Source organism: Oenanthe melanoleuca, chromosome Z (genome assembly GCF_029582105.1).
Source record: "Oenanthe melanoleuca isolate GR-GAL-2019-014 chromosome Z, OMel1.0, whole genome shotgun sequence".
In the NCBI taxonomy this organism is placed as follows: Eukaryota; Metazoa; Chordata; class Aves; order Passeriformes; family Muscicapidae; genus Oenanthe; species Oenanthe melanoleuca.
In genome coordinates this window covers 3,660,847-3,683,982 of record NC_079362.1, presented here as the reverse complement: position 1 = coordinate 3,683,982, position 23,136 = coordinate 3,660,847, and the positions used below count along the sequence as shown (strand labels likewise).

The following is a 23,136-nucleotide window of genomic DNA, read 5'->3' as shown; positions in this document are numbered from 1 at the left end:
CCACAGGAGGGGTGTGGGGCACAGGGTAGGTCTCCAGCAATCCAGTGGTTCCTTCTACCATTGTGAGCACATAGGGCTCGCCTGGGCAGATTTGCTACAGAAGTGATCCATCTGCCAGCCCTCTCCATATTTATATTTAGCCCATTGTCTCCTGTATTAATGTGTTTTACTTGCTTGGCCTGCTTGATGCCATGCATGCTTCACAATCATGGGTTACATGGGATATGGTGTCCATGGCTAAGTCCACCCTTCAGTCACAAACCCATCAGTATGTTGCATCTTTTCCCCCATGACCTGAGGCATCATGAGCCCACCAAACATTATTTAGAAATAAACTGTCCATGTTGCCAGTCCAGAGCTACCTTTAATTCTGGCAGGCCAATCCACCTGTTTGTTGTTGCAATGCTCCTCATTAGCCTGACTCATAGGCATCTAGGCATCCACATGACAAACTTCTGGCTCAGCTCCCCAAGGTTTGGGGCTGGAATGGGGTGGCCCTGCTCCAGCCAGCTCCACTTCTGCAGTCTTGGACTAGCAGCTGTTGAGCTCACCTCAAGACAGGTGAAAGATTGCTGCTGCAGCTTCTCCAAGCCAGAGGAGGGAAAAGCTTTTTGCATGGGCCAAGAAAATCAAGCTAGCCAAACAAAACCAAACTTCACAGTGCCATGGAATGTCTGGGCACTGAGGCTTCAAAAATGCCCTCCAAAAGCTCAAAGCTCCCTTGTCCCAGTCCCACACATTACCAGTCCCAGGCTTTAAAGATACAGCAACTATTTTTGGGCATAAAGCAGAGGACCATGGAATAGACTATCATTATAAATCACACCTCCCTAGAACTCTCCATCCTGACTCCAAATATGTTGTAGACTGTACAGAAGAGACAGAGCAGAACCAGCAAGAAGAATATGGTGTCCTTAGCATCCAGAGGGAATTCAGGTTTCTCAAGAAGTGATGTGTCAGGCCTGAAGGGGAGAAAGGTGAAAGGCAAAAGGAAAAATCATCTTCTCCTCTTCCCCCCACAGGCTGTGTGTGATTATTAATAAGCCCTCAGACACAGCAGCCCAGATCAGGTCAGGCAAACAACAATTAATATATTTACCAAATGACCTTCATTGCCTTTGAGGTTATCATTCCATAAACTGGTATCAGAAACTGCTCCAACTGTATCTTGGTTCCTCTCCCTGAAGAGAAACACTATCACAGGCAGATGGTTCCACATACTTGGATTCAGATACAAGGTTAGGTGCCACAGTCCCAAGACCAGACTAAGCAATGTGGTGACCAGGGAGGTCTGTACCCAATATAGAAATTATTTAGTAAAATTTGTTGTTTTTCCACTTTCTCTCTTGACCCCCTTTTGGTTGGGTGCCAAATATGTCTTAGTTTAAGGCAATTTTACAGGACAGAGACTCTGTAATAACTTCCCTCCACTTAGTTTTCAACCTATCTCCTCTACCAATGAGAAGACACAAATGCAAAGAGATATAAGTGGAAAAGAAAAAAAGAGTTTGCTAAAAGAAAACAGCAACAACCAAAAAATACAGAGGCAAACAGGTAAACCCTCACCCACAAATGCAGAACAGGTCTCCCGAACTGTCTCGGGGAACACAGACAAAAAAAAAAACAAACTGTAGGTTTGCTGGTAAATGAAATTGGATATCGGAAGATGAAAGAAGCAACGGGGGAAAACCATTAATTCTATAAGAATTAAAAATTAAAAGGAAGGGTTATACATTAGAGGGAAATCTCAGGTGTCAGGCATTCTGTGCCTCTCAGGTACCTCAGTCCATGGGGAAAGAGAGAGGGAAAAGCGGCCGGGAAAATGGGATAAAAGGAGGCTGCGTCCTCCAAAAATTTGAGAGATCCCAGGGGAATGCCCCATGGCCTCTCCCTTTATTCGAATACAGCAAAAAGGACTCCTCTGTCTCCTTTTTGGACATAAACCTCTGGTGTTTGTGGATTAATTTTCCTGACAAAGTGGTGCAGATTCCACTCCGTGGGCCATGCGGCTAAGACAGGGGACAAAGGCAAGAACGCACCAAACGAGCATCCGTGGATCCAAAGCTGCCTCCTTCCCCGAGCAACAGTGACAGCGGGGAAAAAAAACAAAACCTATTTTTCTCCTGAAGCAGTCAATGCCGCTGAAACGCTGGAAGAACAGAGTTCTCAGCAGATGTGGGGCCACCCCTCTCAGCAGCTGGAGACCTGCGGAGCGGCTCCGGCCCTTGGCGACAGGCGGCGGAAAGTCCAGGGAACACCTCCCCGAGCTCCAAAAGCCGTGCTTGCTACAGCAGCCGTGGCAAGGGTCGCTGTCGTTATTTCCATCAACTCCTGAGAGGCCGTGGCTCGCAGCCTGACACAGCGCCCCGCTTTCTGAGGCGCTCCAGAGTCTGCAAAGTGCAAACCAAAGAGCTCCACGTGTCTCTTTCCAGCGCCCCTCCCGTTTCCCTGAACGCGCTAAAACACAGAGTTTCTGCTCCAGCTCCGGGTCTCAAAGAAATAGTAAACTACCTTGCACGGGTTGATGCAGAGAAGATGTGGAATACGTGATTTTGGGTCACCCCTAGTGCTACACTCTACCGTCTCTCTCTGTAGCTGTGACAATCCTTCTTAGCAAACAGCTCTTCTAGTTAAAAATATGCAACAAATCAAATTAAAATTAATTAGTTCGGCTCGTGTAGTAGTTTCTGAATAATGCTGAGGATCATAAATTCAAATTAAGGCTTGCACAACTTTTCCTAGGTTTGAAGAGAAGCTACGTTGCCAAAAGAAAAAGGGGAAACCAGTCCCCCTGTTAAACAGCATTCACTGGGGATGCTTGCACTGCAGGTTCAGACAGCCAGATTTTGTATCATAAACCAGAGAATGAAGCAGACAGACACAGCAATTAATTGTACCTAATGCTAATATACACATAAGGCTAAGTATGATATCAGTCACATATGAGTGGAGCAATAGGAAGTTAATTACTGCAAAACCTTGATCATAGCCATTCAGTGCTTATAATTTTATTCATAGTGTGCTTTTCTTGTTCTGATACTCCTTCAGGCAGTAATATGGGTTGTCAGATTCAGTTTTTAAGGTAAAGGTGTGAAGGATATATGCTAATTTATACATGTTCATTAAACATTTTTCCTAATTGTTTTTAACAGTGAGATTTTACTACACTTGTTCTCCTCCTGGTTTAAGTAAACTTTTAAATAGACACAAAGTGTACACCATGCTCTATTGCCAGTGATGACTGTTCTCTACTTGCATATAGAAGGAATGAAATATAGTCATCTCACTATTATATTTGTATTATATTTGATTTATTCACCAATCTAAACTTGTATATGGTTTCTGATTTTTGCAGTTGTGAATGAGGACCTAAGAAGTGTGGGGACAGGATTAAAGTATTGCTCCTGACAGTCTCCTAAAAGCAGTCATTATTTGGCTGACTTTTGACATCTCCTACTTTTCTGCATCATTCTATGACTCATTTATAACTTATTAGTTTTAATACTTGAAAATGTGATTTCTAGTTTTACTATTGGTGTTTTACTTTTTGTCTTCAGGTGGTCTGAACTGGGAGTCTACACTTTATTATCTACTTAGAACAGAATGAGATTAATATTAAAGGGATATCAAACTCTTAAGTTGCAAAAGAGATAGGGTCACAGAAGTGACCACTGTGTAGGCATAACTGGAGTGATACAAAGTTTACCTGACTACATATCAGCACTGCATTTATTATCCTGATTTTCTTTAACAGAATACTGCATGATTTTTAAGGTTCTGTATTTGACTAGTACTGAAAAAAAATCATCTTCACAGTCCTTCACTTTTGCAGTTCTAGTGGCATTAGCTCTCAATCCTAAACTAGAAATGAGTTTTCACAAGGAAGCACCTGATGTCATATATTTCTGGTTAGATCGTTATACTTGATTATTAAAGAAACAAAGAGTCAGTCAGTTTTGTAGTATTTTGTAAAATAGTACTGTCACTGCCAGAGAATTATGACAACTCACATTAAATATTTGGGTTGGACTTCATGTGGTGACATTTCACTGCAAATTTAAAGAGTATCAAGAGCATCTGCTTAACTTCCAAAACGTGTGTTAGCTCTTCCACTTTTTCTCTGCAAGTTTTACAAGGTTTCCACCTCTACCAGTGTGTGCGTGACAACATAAAATGGAAAAAAAAAAGTACTGTTGCAGTAAATATAAGTAAGATTTTGTAGTAGCTTTGACAATTTGTGTCAATTGCCTCATGCCCATGCCAAGTTCTGTGTGGCAAGGTTTTTGGGGGTTGTATTTTGTGTGATTCAGTAATCTCAAGTGGTGTAACCACGGCTGTTGGGGGGGGGAGGGGGGCAAAGTATTAATAAAAACAAGTTCTGTATTTTCTTACTTGTTCTAAAGACTAGTTTAAAACACATTAAAATGAATGAAATGTTTTTTCTTCCAGGTGGGAGATGAAAGAAGACGCAGATCTTGAAGACGAGGAGGATGTTATGGTGGAACACTTAAAAAATGTTTATTTGACACAAAGGACTCCTGTCTCAGAGGATAAAGAAGAACAATTACCTTGACAGATTCTGGGTAGCACCTTTCTTCTGCATTCAACAAGATTAACTTAAGTCATAAATCATAGGACTAGAAAGCTCAGAAATATGTATCTTGAGTAGTAGTTCTAAACTAAAGAGCTCTCCTGTTACTGTCCGGGCACCCCATCCAGGAAGCAATTGTTCACACATGCATAAGGTGAGGAAAAGAAAAATGTCAATGTCACATAACAAAGAGGTTGTATCTCAGTACTGCAGAGGCACAAACCTGAATGACAAACTAAGAATTGTTTCAAAAATATAAAACTCACTCTGAAAATAATGCAATTTTAGACACAGGCTAAGCAAATGCTTCTGGTTTCCATCCATCACTTTGGAGTTGGAGTCAGCCTGCCCCCACTCAAGGACCCTGTCTCTCCTTTGGTGCTTGTTTATTAAATCACCCAAAATACATGAAAAGGGACAGGTATAGTCCATACACCTTTCAGTGCTTTTTGAGCTGCTCCAGGATGTCTGCTTGACCATTATTCCTAATTAAAAATGAATCAGCATTACTGTCCTCACAAATCCTTACTTAACATCCCATGTATTTTATGGCAGAAAAAACACATTATAGAGGCATTTTAGAAGTTTTGAGAAGCATCTTTTTATTTAAAAGAATTATTAGCAAGCAGTGCTCAGATGATTGTCTTACAGTGAATTGAGAAAATAATAAATAATTTAATATTTATTTTTCTGTAAATGTAAAATTTCATATTCAAAGTAATCCTGGTTTGATATTCAAAATTTTATGAATATTAAATATTTTTCTGAATACTAAATATTTTTCTTACACACTGGTTAAAACTATCAACATTTTTCATACAGAAGGTATGGGTAGTATCTCTTCTGCTCTGCAAGAAAAATACATCATTTTTCTGTAAGTTTCTTTCATTAGGAGTCCAGTGGAACTATTTTTTTCTGCCTGATGAAGGGCTCTGGCAGGATCTTGCTAAGGGTGCAATCTGAGCAGAGTTATTCATGTTGCCAGCACATCTTCACACAGATGCTATTATGGACATAACTTAGACCACTTCAATAGGATGAAGGCATGTTTTTTTCCCTGAAGGCTTCAGCAGCATCATGGGTAACCATATTACTAATGCTGATTTAGGGTCTTATCTAAAATGCAGGTTTTTCTCCTCTTAATTGCTCTTTTTTCTTCTCATATAAAGCACAAGACCATTTAAAATGAACATGTGGACAATTGAATCTTACAAATCTCCAAAGATCTTGTTACAGCTCTGCAACAAAAAAGGGCTGTGAGGCACTGGAGCCTAAAAAATGCTCAAAATATTAATTAAAGAACAAAGTAGACATTTTCCTCTACTTCCAGTGTAGTAATTTCAGATTATAAAGGAAGTGATGAAGTGTAAAAACTATTTACCTTTGCTTTGTATTTCAACTTTGAAGATTAGTGGTGGGCTTTAGATTTAAAACATGCCTACAGAGATCTTCCATGACAGCAGGTTTGGTATTCTGCCAATGAGGCACACATATTCCAAGCCATACAAATAATGTGTTAATGTACATGGAAATTGGAGTTCAGAATATTCTCTCCTATTTTACCAAAATCTATTGTACATAATTTACTTCTTGTATAGTCACATGAAGTGCCTATGTGGTGAAACTGAAATACTTCTTGTGAAAATGCTCCCCTTCTGGGAAATACCTACTCTGAGGAGGACAAATTTTGCAAGTGAATAAGCTAATAGAGAATAAACCCCCTCACATTTAAGTGGGAATATCCATACAGTCACTTATCAACACTCCTGCTCAATTCGGTGTCATCTGCAAACTGGCTGAGGACGCCCTCTAGTCCTTGTCCAAATATTTGATAAAGATATTAAACAGGATGGTCTCCAATACAGAGCCTTGGGGAAGCCTGCTTATGACTGGCCAATGATTAACATGCATAAGAACATTAACAACATAAAAGTTGAATCTTTGCACACTATTTTAATCTGATGTTGTTCCTATCCAAACCTATACATGCATCTTTTAAGGTATCTGAGTGCAAGCAAATATATATTTCAAATTGTACTTGACCCACAGTCCTGCTGAGAAATATCAGGGCTTGGTCTTGCTGGCAGTGTAACCATTCCTAATAACTTCTAGGGTATAAAAGAGACATCATGTTGGCAATATTACTTAATGTTGAATACCCACTTCTACAACATTCCTATTTGTTCAATAAAATTACAGTAATAATAAGAATTGTACAACCAAGATTGCTAAGTAACATGCCATTAATTTACCAAGACTGCTTTCTTTAAAGTTAAACATTTAACTGAAAATTGAAAGAGCTGACCATTTTTCCATTGTGTAGATGTATTCCATAGATGCTTGGGTGTAAAATTAGGAATACTTTTATAACTGTAAGATTGCTTCTTTGGTATTTCTTCATTAAAAAATATATTCTATATTATTTTAGAAGTTCTGCTGATTCTAAAATTGATTTAAGATTAAATTAATTTTTAAGAATAATGCAATGTCCTGGCTCTTTGACACCACTTACAGATCCAGTAATGTCTCTCTCACATGTATGTTTAGCCTAAATAAGTGAAAGCAACAGGAGTCAGATTTGTTGGCTGCAGTATGGGCCCCAAGTTTCATGACCACTGAAATCTGAATTAATTCCTCCTGAAAAGCTGGTCAAAAATAAGAACTAAAGTCTGTTGTGTACAACAGACCTTTCTGAGTGGGCAAGAGCTGGCCTCACTGGCTTAACTGAATTAACTCAAAAGGAAGTTATTGCATTTATAGAAATTAATTGGATCTGATAGCACAAACTAGGTTAACTATACATTACCATTAATGCTCATACCTAATTATCATTTAACAATTTAATATACTTAGCTCCTTTTATAAAACAGGCTTCAATAGGAGACTTCGTGGCAAGGAATATCTCTAATTAGGTTTGTTTAATGTCCCCTTCAGAATGCTCCAAATCTTCACATCTTTCATCTTTTGAAAGGTAATTAATAAAATTGGAAGCAGGGCAAAACTGAAATTGCATTAATAATAATGATGAAACTCAAAAAGAGGGGAGAAAGAGAGATATTTTGGGAACAGACTAACATTTAGACACAGCCCTGTTTTCTAATGACTGCTGTCCTGACAGACATAGGCCATGCTTTATTCTGGGAGAGGGAATTTGATGTGTATCTATGCTATTTGCTGAGGAAATATGCACGATGGCAAATGGATGTTCTCTGATTCACCTCTACATCATCACAGCAGTGCATGGCAGGCACCTTCTTCCAATTAGCTTCTGCTGGTAGAAATATTCAATTTCCCTCTCAGCTGGGAGGTCTTCATAAAGTTCTAGTGAGTCTTATGTACAGTAAAACATCAATTATATGCAGATACAGTATCTTATATTATTTTATGGAGCTCCTAAAAATATGTGCAATCATTTCTACTGACGAGCACTACTCACACTCCCAAGGCAACAGTTCAAAGACAGAGGGATTAGATACATTGCTCAATTAGACATGAAACGAGAGAATAACTTGATGGCAACAGGGAGATTTCTAAGAGACTAGGTAGCTCTTGAGGAGGTTATTGTTGGAGGAAAGCCACTTTTCTGTAGTAATTTTCCATATTGTAAACAGTGTTATGAATGGAATCAGAATCTCTAAACTATTCTAGGTGTAATGAGTAAAGGCAAGCTTGCTTTATCCTCTACCTTTGGACTCCAGCACTTGAAATGCAGACTAAACTAACTGACATTCTCAGGAAGTACAAGAAAAGCATGCAAGGTCTTGAGCAGGTGGGCCTAAAGACCTTGTAACACCCATCAGCAAAATGATGGAGGAACCAGATTATTCCTCTTTAGCAGCATCAATTGAGAACAGACTGTTACCAATTATTGCAGCAAGTGAAACAATATGGTGCTGACATAAAAACATTAAGGATTCGTGCAAAGAAGTAAAAATAAATCCAAAAATCCAATCTTTTTTTTTTTTTTTTTTTCCTGAAGAAAGTGATTCTATAACATGTGTCTCGGGAAGAAGTGGCAACTATCAAATATTAATGAGTAAAGTGCTCTTCTGAATTAAGACTGTATCTCTAAATTTAATAAACAACTATCCCTAAACTGACAAGAAGTCACTGAAATCATGGCTGGTCTAAATTTCACTACTGGATGAAGACCTTTATATCCATGACAACTTCACCTGTTAGTAGGTTGCAAACATATCTGAGAAGACACAATGTAATGTCTCCTACTGAAGAAAGTGTGTTTATGTTAAAATACCTCATTATACATTTTCTGCCTATCTGGTAAAACTGACTGAAGAACCTTTTGTGAGAAACCTCCACTTCTGGGGAACTCTTATTTGGAATAAAATACATTTTGCAAGTGAAATAATATAATCCAGAGTAAACATCCTCCTTTACTCTTACAGGTGAATGTCAGTCCATGGAGCTTTTCCAAATGAGCTGCTGACCTTCACATTCACACAGCTTGTAAACAGTCACACTGGAAAAAAAAAAACAAAAAAAACCAACCAAACCAAACCAAACCAAACCAAACCAAACCAAACCAAACCAAACCAAAAACCGCAACAAACACACAAAGCCAGAACAAAATAAGAGGTTTGTGTCCCGTTCACTATGTTTTCTCACTGATGAATGAATTCTGCAGTAACCCACTGGTAACAGTAGGACAGTTCTCTTTCCCTTTACAGCCATCAAGTCTAACCATTACCCTGGCACTGCCAAGACACATCTGCACATCTTTTCAGTCCCTCCAGGGCTGGTGCCTTTGCCATGATGATAGAGTTTCTGCAGTAAGTTGATCCAAGCTCCAACTTAGCCTCAGTGTCTGCCCTGAGTTACATCCATACTCCATCTGGAAATAAAGCAAAGAACCGATAATCATGATCATATTCAACAGGTCTGATTTTTTCCAGTTACAGAATACCATGTCTGCCATGCCAAATACAGGTTTTAAACTTCATTGATGATGGAGGTTTGCTGCAACAGCACCTGCAGGGCAACCTTTTATAAATATAATGTGCTTTCAGCTCTCCCAGTAAATACAAACATTAAAATTACTTTTGTAAAACAAGCACTCAGTCATTAGAAAACACCTGATGAATGACTAGCAATTCACCCATGAATGTTCTTTACAATACCTGTTAATGACATGGTTATGTATATTCTGTCCCTAGATTAATGGAATACGATTATACAAGCAACTTTGATAAATTTGTGATTGCCTAATAGCCAACAATTTTATCATTTTGTCCCATTATATGTGGTTTTGAGGTAAAAAGTGAATAACTTTTGAATATTTGGTTTCCATAGAGAAATAGGGTCATATGGTTCTTCCTGGATCAGCTTGACTCTGTTTTTTTTCCACCTCAATACTGCCTTTCTGGCATCCTTGACAAACTTACTAGTTTATTAATATTGCTGTAATTTACAAAGTGAGTACTGCTGCCACTCAGTTATACATGGGCAAATTTTTAATCTTCTTGATTGTTACACTGAACTAAAGTTGTGTAGATAATAATTTCAGGTTTAGGATTTTTACACTTCTCCTCCTAATGTTCCACACAAATCTGTGTTCTTGCATTTTTCTAAGCTACCTTTTTTATCTGATATAGTGGGAGCTGTGCTGCTAGAATTATATTTTTTACTTAAACTAATATATTTTGCCTCAGGTTTTATTTTCTTTAATGTCTCTGAACTTTAAATTTACCCTTGGAAATCCATAACACATCTGTTTTCACAACTTACAAATATCTAAATACTAATCAGTAAAGCCTATGCCTACTCAAACCTGATACAGGATCTTGGAGAACCAAGAATTCAATAAATGTAAAATTGAAACCAACCACCTGCAAGTTTATAATTCAAGAAATGCAGTAGTTGTTTTCACTTGGATTTTCACCTCTCTGTAAAATTTAAAAATTGAAATCTTTAAAGAGTTGTTTGCTAATGTACAGGATACTTTATGTATGTATAAATATGTACATATGCCATATAATTAACATGTTTTAAATGGATTTTATTAGTAGATTAAGATTATGCTTTTTCCTTTAGATAATGGACAAACATTGGGGAAATAAGAGGTTGAAATGGAAGGTGGTTTTTGTCTGGTACATGACTAGCAGACAAATAACTTTCTGTGGAAAGCCAGATGTGGCTTTGGGAGTGAAATTATGTTGGCATGAGTCCCACCTGCAGGTGTGGATTAACTTCAGGAAACTGAGGGCCAAACAAGTGCTCTGAAGACTTTTTTTTCAGAAGCAAAGGGATTAGGTCTCTTCAAACAGCAATAAATTTCAGTTAAGGCTCCTGAATTTCACCCATGCCTTTGCACTTTGTGAATGAAGAAACTGAGAGACGCTGTTGCATTAATGCAAGGCAAATGTGCAATGTTAGTCTGGCCTCTTTTAACCAGAACGTGGCAGTCTGTCCTTTATTTCCATGAGCTGTGCAGGGTCTGTATATTTACTGACTGTACCTCCACCAGACTTTGGTATCAGCACACAGATAACTCCACTGTAAGTGCACCTCCATCAAAAAGTGCCCTTTAACTACATAACAGAAAAGGCACATGTATTTGCTTTTCCTTTTTTGGTCTACACAAATGTTTAGATGGAAAGTTGTACAATTTTTTAAAAAAGTTATATAATACCCGAAGCAATCATCTGCTGTAAAATGCATAATTTATTCAAAAATAATTTGTGGAGTTGAGGGATTGATAGTTTAGAATGGAAAAATTATAGGTATGCTGAATACATTCTTGCAAAAATAAATCACATAATGTTATATTGAGGTCAAATATTTCAAAATTCAAAGTACAATTAAATGGTTTGCACATATAAGAGCAGTGAAATAACTTTGCAAGGTTTGCATCATAAACCCATATATCTACAGAGTAAATAGCAGAACACAGACCATAAAGTTCTGTCATGAGTGTTGCTTTCAATTTTTGTTTCATTCCACCAAAACTTTTCATATCAGTCTGGCATTTTTTTAACAACTATATACAGGACCGAAGAATTATGAGTAGTAACTTGAAATATATATCATATATATTTAATCTTTACAACAAATGCAAAAGCAGTAAGTGAAAAACAAAGACATAAAAGACTGCAAAAACTCTTGAGAACATATAATGAAGCATAAGAATGAATGTCACAACAGATTTATGTACGTTAAACTTTCAGCAAAAACTGCTGAAGATGAATTTAGGAATATTTATATATCATACTTCTGGCACAATAGCAGGAACCAAAATAAATTATCCCAGAATAGGATGTAAGAAACAGATTCAGGGTGTAAACAACAAGTTAAATAAGAATTTTGAATTAAGAAATCCTTAAAGCTAAAAGAGAGGCTTTCAGCCCTGCAGAGCACCCAACAACAGCACTATTTTTAATGAGTTTTCAGTATTTCATTTTTTTTCATAAAGTCTCTAGTTCAACTATTGTGAAAAGAATTTTGGAAAAAGTAAAACATTATCTTTATCAGGAAAACTAACATATTTTTATTTTTCATGAAATGCATTCTCTGTATTTATGCAGCATAAATTGTATAAAAAATGCCTATTCCATCAATGCCAAGCCAAAAGAGCAAATGAAAAGGAACTGCAAAGGCAATTCTAAGAGAGTTATTTTTTTCTCATACTGTCTTTTCTTTTGAGCTTTAATTCAGAAGAGACTTTGCAAAGACTGGTTTGTTTGTTTGTTTGTGTTTGTTTTTGTTTTGTTCTTTGGGTGTTTAGGGGGGTTTGTGTGGATTTTTTTTTTTTTTTTTTTTTTTTTTTTTTTTTTAGTTTTTTTGTTTTGTTTTTTTTTCTTTTTAGTTTTTTTTTTTTAGTTTTTTTTAGTTTTTTGGGTTGTTTGGTTGGTTTTTTTTTAATCTCTGGAAGTAAAAAAAATTAAGACTAAAAAAATTTATTTGTTTTCCGGACTGGGGTTTGACAAGAGCACTCCACGTTGTGCAAACACATTGTTCAGCATTAAATAGTATCTTGTCATATCCATAAAGTAGGTGACATGGGATGGTCTGTAGAACACAGCAACATCACAATGCAGTTTTCAATATGATTCTTCTCCAGTCTGATACCCTTTGAATCCTTTTGTCAAAAAAAATTATTCCTAAACTTCAATTTCAGGATGCAAAGCAAAGCTGAAGTGGAATAAACAGACCACATTTATTGCAAATGTAAATCCAACCCATGCAAATGAAAAGTGATCAGTGTCAGTACATTCAGATAGCCCTGTTGTGAACTGTTTGCAAGGGTTAGCATGCCCTTAACCAGCAGTACTGACTGAGAACTAACAGAGTTAATAACTCACAGTGCCAGATCCTGAAAGCAGAAACGTTGGGACTTCTGCAGAAAGGGCTGTGGTGTTCTATGAGCACTGAGCACTACAGGAGACCCTAACAACTGCTTATGAATAGCTATTAAAATCAGACACACTACAATCATCTATCAGCTGCTTCTAAAATCCTGCCCACCTTTACTGTGTTATCTGGGGTAGATAAAATTTTAATTGTGAGTGGGGGATAAAAGGGAAAAAAAATATTAAAAAAGAAAAGGAATATTCTGCATTTCAAATTTCTCATCCTATCTCACTTTCAGCATCTTCGTGCTGATTGAAGTTCTTCAGGTAGTTTTTAAAAAGACAAAAAATATAAATAAATAGAAACAAGTAAGATTTAGGACAACAAAGAACACATCATAAAGTCCTTTGCAGAAAGTGAATAAAGAAATAGTGCCAACTTCAGCTTTTTCCCTTTTATACTTTGACTCTTGTCTCACATAAGTTTGAAATAATTCCAATTTTTCTTGGTATCCATTAATCAAATCCCATGTTTTTTTTATTTATCCTGCTTCTATTTAAGAGCTTCTTCCCTGTTTTCACTAAGCTACAGTATTGAACTTCAGAAGCTCACATTTTGGTGTTTAAAATGGTTTTGTTCACTGTATTTTCATTAATTTTTTCTGTTCAGTTTTTTGAGTTGATGAGATTACTTTTTTCAGGCATCGGAAATAATCCTTGTTACAGCAGTATTTGTTCATCTAAGAACTGTCTTCAGACCATGATCGCTTGTCATCGACAAATACCTGACCCCTTTGGTGTGCTTCTCTTCAGATATGATGAAGCCCTAAAGTAACTTCTCCCATTTTTTATACAGTTCGAGTTACAGTTTTTTCCTCTAAATTAAAAAAAAATGTTTTTATACTGACAGCACTGAAAGCTGCATGCTCTGTCACACAGACTGCACCCCTCAGAACAGCTTTTTTTATTTCCATGATGCAGACAGACTGGCAGAGCCAATTGTCCAGGTCAGTTGGCAACTTCATAAGTTGGGTGGCTTGCTTATCTCACATTCCCAGTGCATCCCAGGACCCTTCCTTCCAAAATATTATTGCTTTAGTGATTTTCTTGAAAATCTGAGTGTTTCCAGGTTTGGATTTTTTAGCCCTCTGTGCCATTATTTCATATGACTGGCAGTTGACAATTTTTCTCTTTGAAACACCCTCTCCTTCAAATCCAATTTCCTAATTATTTCATGGGAATGGAACAAGGTCTCTGGCCTTTGTTTTATTACTTATATTCTGGGGGGCAAAAAAAAAAAAAAAAAAAAAAAAAAAAAAAAAAAAAAATGGCATGGTAACAGAAAGGACTCCTGTAGGGAACAAGTCCAGGCAACCAAATGAGAGATGTCTAGCTCATCGTAGAAAAGTATATCCTGGCCATGCCCCTTCATGACTTCTTGTGCACCTCCTTGCTGGCAGAGAATGAGAAACTGCAAAGTCCTGGATGCAGGGTAAGCACTACTGAGCAATGGCTGAAATACCAGTGTGTCATCCACATTATTCTCATACTACAAACAAAACAGCACTGTACCAGCTAAGATGGAAATGAACTCTATCCCACCCAAAACCAGGCTATCACACTTTCTATTCACATCTGCTTAGTATGGACTAACTGGTCACTCCAAGGGGAGTCATGACATGTGAATATAAGGTTTTAATTACATGATCACTTATGGTTTTTGTAGGGGACTGTTGTTTCATAAATCACATTCTTTCCTCTACAATTTTTGAGCTCTGTTTACCAGACATGGGTATAAAGTCTGAGTTTTTGAAGATATTTTATGAAACTAATTCTACTGCATCTGAGTGTTTCAAACTTACCTTCACTTACCCCACATAAGTAAATTATGATTTTGCTTAAACTGTGAACTGAAATGAAAGCAGTTTTAATAATCTTGTATACACAACTGACAGGTGCACTCTTCCATGGATTAAGAGAGTGCTGGTGCCACATCTAGCTGGTGGCCAGTAACTGGTTGTGTCCCAGGAATCAGTGTTAGGCCCAGTCCTGTTTAATAACTTTACTGATCCTGCTCTGGATCAGGGGATTGAGTCCATCAGCAAATTTACAGCAGATGACACCAAGCTGGGAGCAAGTGCTGATCTGCAGGATGTTAGAAGGGCTCTGGGAGGGAGCTGTAAGGCTGGATAGATGGACAAAGCCAGTGATAGGAGGTTTAACAAACCCCAGTGTGAGGTCCTGCACTTTGGCCACCACAATCCCTGGACAGTGCCCAGGCAGAAAGGGACAGTGCCACACTGAGTGAGAGCCAGCAGTGTGCCCTGGTGGCCAAGAAGGCCAGTGGCATCCTGGCCTGTGTCAGCAATGGTGTGGCCAGCAGGAGCAGGGAGCTCATTCTTCCCCTGATCTCAGCACTGGTGAGGCCACACCTTGAGTGCTGTGCCCATTTCTGGGCCCCTCAGTTTCAGGAAGATGCTGAGGTGTCCAGGGAAGGGCAACAGAGCTGGTGAAGGTTCTGGAGCACAAATCCTATGAGGAGCAGCTGAGGGAGCTGGGGGTGTTTAGCCTGGAGAAAAGGAGGCTCAGGGGAGCCCTTGTCACTCTCTGCAACTCCCTGAAAGGAAGAGTGGAGCCAGATGGGGGGTCCTTGTCTTGTCCCAGGCACCAACAACAGGACAAGACAACGCAGTCTTAAGTTGCACCAGGGGGTGGGGTTTAGGCTGGACATTAGGAAAAATTTCTTCACAGAAAGAGTGATGGGGCATTGGAGTAGGTCTGCACAGGGAGGTGGAGGAGCCACCATCACTGCAGTGCCATGGTCTAGTTGACCACGGTGGTGTTAGGTCACAGGTTGAACTTTGTATTTCCAAGAAGTGAGCTCAAGAACCTTACCAGAGGTGCATAGAATCAGTCTCATAACACTGTTTTGTGCTGGAAGGGACCTTAAAGATTATTTTGTATCAATGCCTCTGCCACGGGCAGGTAACATCGCACTAGATCAGGCTACTCAAAGCCCTGTCCCAATCTGGCATTCAACAGGCATGCAGATGTTTTTGCTAGTATTAGTCTATTAATGGTATTATTGTAGCTCACAGAGGTTTCTGAAGATACCAGAACTCCACAGTTCTACATGCAAACAGAAGATAAAAGCCCAGCTTCCAGGAAAAGGCTATTAACTACACACTGCCTCTGGTTCCCCTTCACTCTTATAATTGGAGTTTCAAGATCAGTCCTATAAATCTTGGAAACCTGCCCTTGTGAACTGCTACCTCTCTGTAGAGCTTTGAAACTTCGAAGAGCCTCAAATCTGTGGTCAACATCTTTTTGGGTCAAGCATCTCCAAATCCAACAGCCTTGTAACTTGATTGGATAAAATTGTCCTCCTCAAATCCTTCCCTGGACCTGTAATTACAAAAGGCTGAATCAAGATCAGAGACACAGTGCACTTTTAGCTGTACTACTTGCTCTAACTGTCCCTGAAACTTGATCTAGACTCCTATATTCTACTGGTTTATTTTTGTTATTGTTTGGGATGTGGGCTTTTTTTTGTTTCAGCTGCACAGGTTGCATGTGGCAGTTTTCAGATGTCTCTGGGAGAGGAACATCTCACAGCCACCCTGTGCAGGCAGAACCACGAGTGCATTTGCGTGATGCAGGTTGTCAGTAATGAGACCAAATCTGGAGAGCATTTCAAGGGATTGAAGACACTGTGTCCTTGAAATAAAACTCAAGGTGCTTCTTGCTATGCAAGTTAAAAAGTGTTGAGACTGCTTGTGGTGATCAGTGTTTTACTGTAGGCCAACGCAGCACAGTCCTCACATATTTCTGAAGGATGCCTGAAATATCTTAACATTAAAAATTTTAGCGTCTTGTCTTTTTACCAACTCCTAAGTGATCAAAATGGAAAGCTGGGCGTGGAAACATGACCTTACCAGTAAAATCTACCAGCACCTGAGGAACAGCCCGAAATCTAGATGCTGGTACTTGCCTGGTGTTGGAGTGAGTGAGTTAGGGGATTCTCTGAATTCCTCAAGGAGGAATCAAGGTGCAGAGATTGAGTTAAAGCCTTTGGATGGATTAAAGTATATTAAGCCACTTACAGATAAAGTAGAAGGAAGTCACTAAGGTTTAGTAGGAGCTGCAGTGTTTTTAGTAAGTATAAGGCCTCAAATACCATGGTAGCAATGAGTGCTCTAGTGAAAGTTGTAAACACACTGATATCTTCAGTAGAGGCTCCAAGCCCATAGCTGTAGACAGTGCTTAGACATAACAGAGTTATAGGAAGAATATTGCTTATAATATTTCTTAGGTAGAACAAGATAGATTGTATGCGTAGTTCTATACGTAACCTAGTGTGCTAAGAAACTAGAATTCTAATAGGTTAAAGAGTTTGCATCTTAGCTTGTTGGGAAGATCCTCTATAACAGTATGGATTAGGGAGAGTTGCTGCTTTTAGCTATTGAATTTTGCCAGGGCTTCTAGCCATTCACTTATTGCTTATTGCTGCTGATTTTGCCATTGCTTTTGTTATTGTCTTTTGAGACTGATGTGCTTTGTAATAAGATGCACTTTGTAGTAAATAATCTTTTTAACTATTAGCTACTTTGGTTATTAAAGATAACCCGACAAGTAGCAGCCTTAGAGCCCCGGAGTTTGGTGCCTGTAGAGAACCTGGGTGTAAGGAAAATTAATCTACAAACACTAGAGGTTTATGTCCAAAAAGGAGACAGAGGAGTCTTTTTTGCTTTATTCAAATAAAGGGAGAAGCCATGGGGCATTCCCCTGGGATCTCTCAATTTTTTGGAGGATGCAGCCTCCTTTTATCCCATTTTCCCGGCCGCTTTTCCCTCCCCCTTTCCCCATGGACTGAGGTACTCGAGAGGCACAGGCTTCCTGGAATGCCTGACACCTGAGATTCCCTCTAATGTATAACCCTTCCTTTTAATTTTTAATTCTTATAGAATTCATAGCTTTCCCCCGTTGCTTCTTTCATCTTCCGTTACGCAATTTAATTTACCAGCAAACCTACAGTTTGTTCGTAAAGGCAAATCTCTTTTCCCATTCATCAATCAGTAGAATCCATCCTATTCTTTCTTTTATCTCTCTGTGCTAGCCTTATCTACCAGCAAATCTACAGCAGGTTTGTAAAGACAAACGCGACATTCCTCTCGTGGGGATCAGAAAGAACCCCACAGCCTGGTCTCTGTCAGCGTTGCAGGCAGGCCGCCGCCACTTTGTTCCGAGGCAGCTCCTCAGGAACGCGGTCGCCGGGCTCTACCGGGCCGGGCCGGGCCTGCCCCGGGGCCGCCGCCTCAGCGCCGCGCCCGCTCCCCTCACGGCCCCACTTCCGGGTTCCCCGCCGCGCCCCCGGGCGCTGACGTCAGCGCGCGCGGACCCCGGAAGTGGAGCCAGCAGGGGGCGGGCGGAGCCGCGCGCGCGGCACTAGGCCCGGAGCGGCCGCGCGCTCCCCGTGACGGCGCCGCGCGCGCGCGCGCCTCGTCCCGTCCCGTCCCGTCCCGTCCCGCCGGCGGCAGCGCCAGCGCCAGGTACGTGCGGCGGCCCGGCCCGGGCAGCGCCGCCGGAGAGGGGCCTCGGGCGGCAGGGCGGCCCCGCGGCCGGCGAGCCGGGGTGGCGGCGACCAGCCCTGCACCGGGATGAAGACTGCGGGCCTCCCGTGTGCTTGGCGGCGTCAGGCCCGCGGCGGCGGCGGCTGCGTGTGGCGGGGCCTCCGAGCTGTCGGCGCTTCCCCCGTGCGCGGGGCTGGAGCTGTGACGGGGCTGCGGGGGCACGGCCGCGGTGTCACCGCCCGGGCTCTGCCCGGCTCCGCGCTGCGCTTGCTGCCGCTCCACGTGTTGGCACCTTCGCAACTGCTTCCTGATGCCACGGCTGTCACATGAACCAGAAACTAGTCATAATTTTCAATTTTCTACATAAAATCCGAGGGTTTTGTTTTTCGTGGTGTAGCCTCGCAGTCATTGCTGCAGTTTTTGGTGCTGCCGGCTGCTTTTGCTAAACGAGACTGCTTGCCAGTTTTCTCCGCTGCCTAATACAAGCTTCCTGTGCGGTTGTAAATGACAGAAAGTAATTTGAGCGTGATTCTTCTGAATTTATAATATAGCTGGGCCTGAGTGATAGTTTTCATTCCAAGTATTGCTCTTATTATTAGGTGGGATTGAACAGTTATTTTTAGACTTAAGTTTCCTGTAGTTGTTCTGGCAGCTTAGAAAGGGGCATGAAACATTTGCCATTTCTGAGTTATTCAAATGTAGGGAAATAATTTCCCAGTTTAAATTGTTACTTTTACTTGGTTTTAGTTTGGCAGGGAGAAAACTCAAAATTTGTAATTCTAAAACAGGAGAAATTTGGCATCTATGGTCCCTTTCTAAAACCTACTCTCTTTTTTTTGGAGGGGGGAACTGTTGCCTTCATTTTTCTTTCGAAGATAAATGCTTTTGAGAGAGAATGAACTGGTTTCCTCCCAGATGCCTAACTTTTAACCATGGTGCTACATGAGCCAAGCTGCTCAGAGCCATGTAAACTGGCTTATCTGGTCTTCGCAAAGTGTGTCTTCCCCTTCACCTTTTTTTTGCGTTATGTTTTTGGCTAAAGTATTGAGTGAGCAGGTAACAGACCTTGTTCAGGACATACCATCGTTGGTAAAAGAAGTGTTTATAAAAGCAACAGCAGTTACAAAGCTAACTGGATACCTTTGGTCTTAACGGAGCACTGATTTGGTAACACTAAAGAGCAGGGGTGTTAATAATATTTGCCTTCAAAGGAGAAGAAATACCAGTAATACAGCAGGTGTCCTTTCAGTAACTCTTAGTATTTTCTTGGAATCTTTACGGAGGCAGGGATGTGAAAGAGGGTGGCATGCTCTTCTGTCAGGAATGGCAAAGCAGTTTTATGATAGCATTGTGGTTAATGAAGGCCCACAGATCGTTAAAATTAGGTATTTTGTAACTATGTAGGAAAAAGTGAAAAAGCTCTTGCGTGAGGGAAACTAAAATTTTAACAACTGAAGATAGCAGCTTGGACTGTGTCAGAGTGCAGTCAGTGTGAAAATGCAGAAAGGATGTCTTTATATGCTCCTCTGGGTTTGGAATTGACAAAATCTGCTGTTACAAGTATTTCAGGTATTATTTCACTTTCTTTTAAAAGAAAAAAAAAAAAAAAAAAAGATTCTTTGCTGACAAGAGTATTGGTCTTCGCAGGGTAGCTCCAGATAGAAGCCCCGGGTGATGGCTGTTGCTGAAGTCGCCAGTGTTGCCAGTGCTTCCTGCCTGCCTGCCAGCTGGAGGTCTGATGTGCCTGCCACCGCTGGTGTTAGTCTAGGCGCCCCCCAGCCCACCTCTGTCAGAACATGGTGGGTTAAGACGCATGTAACATTTACTGTGTTTAAGCTAACCTGACTCCTTTTGTCTGCAGTGGGTTAGCAGATGCGGGTAGGCGTAGGAATGAGATGAAAACTTCCAGCAGGCCAGCAGTACTGAGCAGCTGGAGGCAGACAAGGGCACCGTCATTTCGCATGAGCAGCGCATGCTCAGGCCGCTCTCTGCCTTACTGAAATACCTTTAATTATTGGAGTTTTCTCCCCAGTGCTAGACAGACAGATTTTGTCTGTCTTCTTGAGATTGCCTTTTCAGTGGTTGCAGCCAATTATGACTATATTTAAATCTGCGAATTGACTTGAGCATGGACTTTACTGAATTGCCTTTTATGTACTAGTTAGCAAATGTTTGGGAGAGCTTCTCCTTATAATTACTCAGTGGGGATTTATCTTTTTGAATCTCTTCTTTCAAGTTCACAACCTTATTTTTTTTTTCCCTTGAAGACTCAGCACTGACTCTGGAGGTTTTGCCCATTCCAGGCTCTATAGAAAAAGTCCTGAATACAACTCTATTGCTGGTACTTTGTATCTGACCCACTGTTCCTTTGGGGAACAATGTGCTGTCGTGACTGAGGAGTTTTTTAGATTTACAATAGATTAGTGGAATTCTTTGAAGTAAAGCATACATACAAAGAATGAATAGATATATTTAATTTTTTTTTTTTCACAAGCTTAGTGAAACAAACTGGTTAACAATGGACATGAAAACACCCTCTTATGAAATTTAATACTGTTCTGTGAATTTGTTTGGTGCTTTAGAAGGACATTTTTTTCTCTTTACACGTATTGCACATTTATGTACTTAGCCTGTAGATGAGTTTCACAAATCTGTACTGAGTGGAATTCCCAGAGTATAATTTAATGGGTTTAAATTTGTTATTTTTCACGTTTATTTTTCAGCATTTTGTGTGCTGTATGGACTTTGAGAACTTAATATTTAACTGCTCACAGCATTCCTTACACTGTTCTTGTAATGTGACTTGAGCTTTTTTGCAAGGTGAAAAGATAATGTTTGCTTTTATATCATCCTTGCCTTTCTGCTCAGCTCACCAGCAGTTACCTATTAATATACTGGTTTTGGTAATGATTTTTGTTTTATGGCTGACTGCTTTTATGAATTAGACTGGGACCAAAAGTTATTTATCTCCAGCCACAGACCTGTTCTGTTAAAAAAGGTGCCCAGGGTGCAGTTTCACAGCCTGTTCACATTAGATCCCTGTTGCTGGAATGGGCAGCACTCGTCTCTGCTTCCTGCCCCATCTCTCCAAGCTGTGTGGAAGATCAGCTGGCTGCATAGTGAGCTAGGTGAAGAAGCTGATCTAGCTGACACAGAGCTAGATAAGGAATGCTTCTCTGTCATTGCTTTAGCTTGCTCACTGACACAGATGCTGTCACAGGCAGTAGCGGTAGGACACAGGGCCACAGCTTTAAACTGGAAGTTTAGATTAGATTCCAGGAAGGATGCTGAGACATGAGAGCAGACTGTCTGGAGAGGCTGTGGATGCCCCATCCTGGGACATGAAAGGCCAGGCAGGTGTTTTGGACAAACTGGTGTTGTGAAAGGTGGTGCTGCCCATGGTAGGTCATTGGACTGGATAAGCTGCAAGGTCTCGCAAAATCCAGATGTTGCTATGGCTCTATAAGAAATGATGTAGGGCTGGAGTGTAGAATCTAGAAGTAGGAGAAGTTCTGAAAGTGTATCATACAGACTTCAGCAGATCATGGATCTGCATCCTAAGTCGCTGTGTACTTTAGTTGGCTGTGGTGAAAGCTGCTCAACCACTTCTCTGAGCAGTCTGTTCCATGAATTGATTAGTCATGATAATGCTGGTGTGGCTGGTGGCATACTTTGTGGTCTAGTCATATCTTTATTGGTTTTATTCCTGTTACACTCTCCTGGAGTGTATTGACCTCCATATGGATGGAACCTCTCTGGTACTGCAGTTTGGATTCTGTTGACTGTGTGTCCAGAGGAAAGACGAACCACATAAGACTTTATCAGGTTAATTTTAGGTGTTTCTGCTACTGTGGTTTCTGTATTCTTGCAGGTTCTGTTGGCCAGCAGAAATCAGGGAGACCAATCTGTACTAAGCTTGTTATATAGATATTTGGCTATTATAGGTATGGATTTTAAATACATAGGTGAAATAAGTATTGTCTTAGCAAAAACACTGTTAGCTAAATCAATATATTTGGTATGGTGGTTAATTTAAGAAACTCTCTGTCAGCAAACTATTAATTTTGTTGTGGTTTGACCACAGTTGACTACTAAGTACCATACAGCTGATTGGTCACTCCCTTCCCTTTTCCTTGTGCCCCAGTGGAATGGGGAGTGAATCAAGAAAAAAATGTAAAACTTGCACATTGAGGTAAAAGCAGTACAATAATTGAAAGAAAATAAAATATAATACTACTAATTCTAATAAATGTAATGGAGAGGAAGAGGAAAATAAAACTCAAGATAGTCAGGTAATGTACAGTACAGTTGTTTACCACCTGCTGACTAATACCTAGCCCATCCCTGAAGAACCATCATCCCCCTCCACCCCCCCCAGTCTGGGTAGTTTCCCCAGTTTATATACTGAACATGATGTTCTGTGGTCTGGGATGTCACTTTGGCAAGTTTGTGTCACCTGTCTTGGCCATGCTCCGTCTTGGCTTTTTGTGCAGCTACTCATTAGCAAAGCATGAGATGCAGAAAAGTCCTGGACTTGGGGTAAGTACTACTTAACAATAGCCAAACCATCCACCAGCATTATTCTCATTCCAAATCCAAAACACAGCTACACTAACCCAGCCAAAACCAGGACACTCAGGCAGGCAAATAAAAGAATTTTCTTGCATGT

General features: G+C 40.3%; 2 protein-coding genes across 7 annotated transcripts in view; both read left to right on the top strand.

The window, feature by feature from the left end:
* KIAA0825 (KIAA0825 ortholog) overlaps positions 1 to 9,087 on the top strand; it is a 265,101-nt gene extending 256,014 nt beyond the window's left edge. Inside the window, exon 20 of the mRNA XM_056513524.1 lies at positions 4,450 to 9,087. Within this exon, the coding sequence (XP_056369499.1) occupies positions 4,450 to 4,573 (124 nt within the window). The 3' untranslated portion in view covers positions 4,574 to 9,087. The remainder of the gene's footprint in view (positions 1 to 4,449) is intronic.
* A 9,191-nt stretch (positions 9,088 to 18,278) lies between these two features.
* Positions 18,279 to 23,136, top strand: part of FAM172A (family with sequence similarity 172 member A) — a 250,027-nt gene continuing 245,169 nt past the window's right edge. For 4 of the 6 annotated variants that reach the window (XM_056513646.1, XM_056513645.1, XM_056513643.1 and 1 more), the window contains exons 1-2: positions 18,279 to 18,446; positions 20,115 to 20,266. The gene's annotated coding sequence lies outside the window, so the exon portion shown is untranslated. The remainder of the gene's footprint in view (positions 18,447 to 20,114; positions 20,267 to 23,136) is intronic. The other 2 variants (XM_056513644.1, XM_056513642.1) reach the window with 1 other exon arrangement.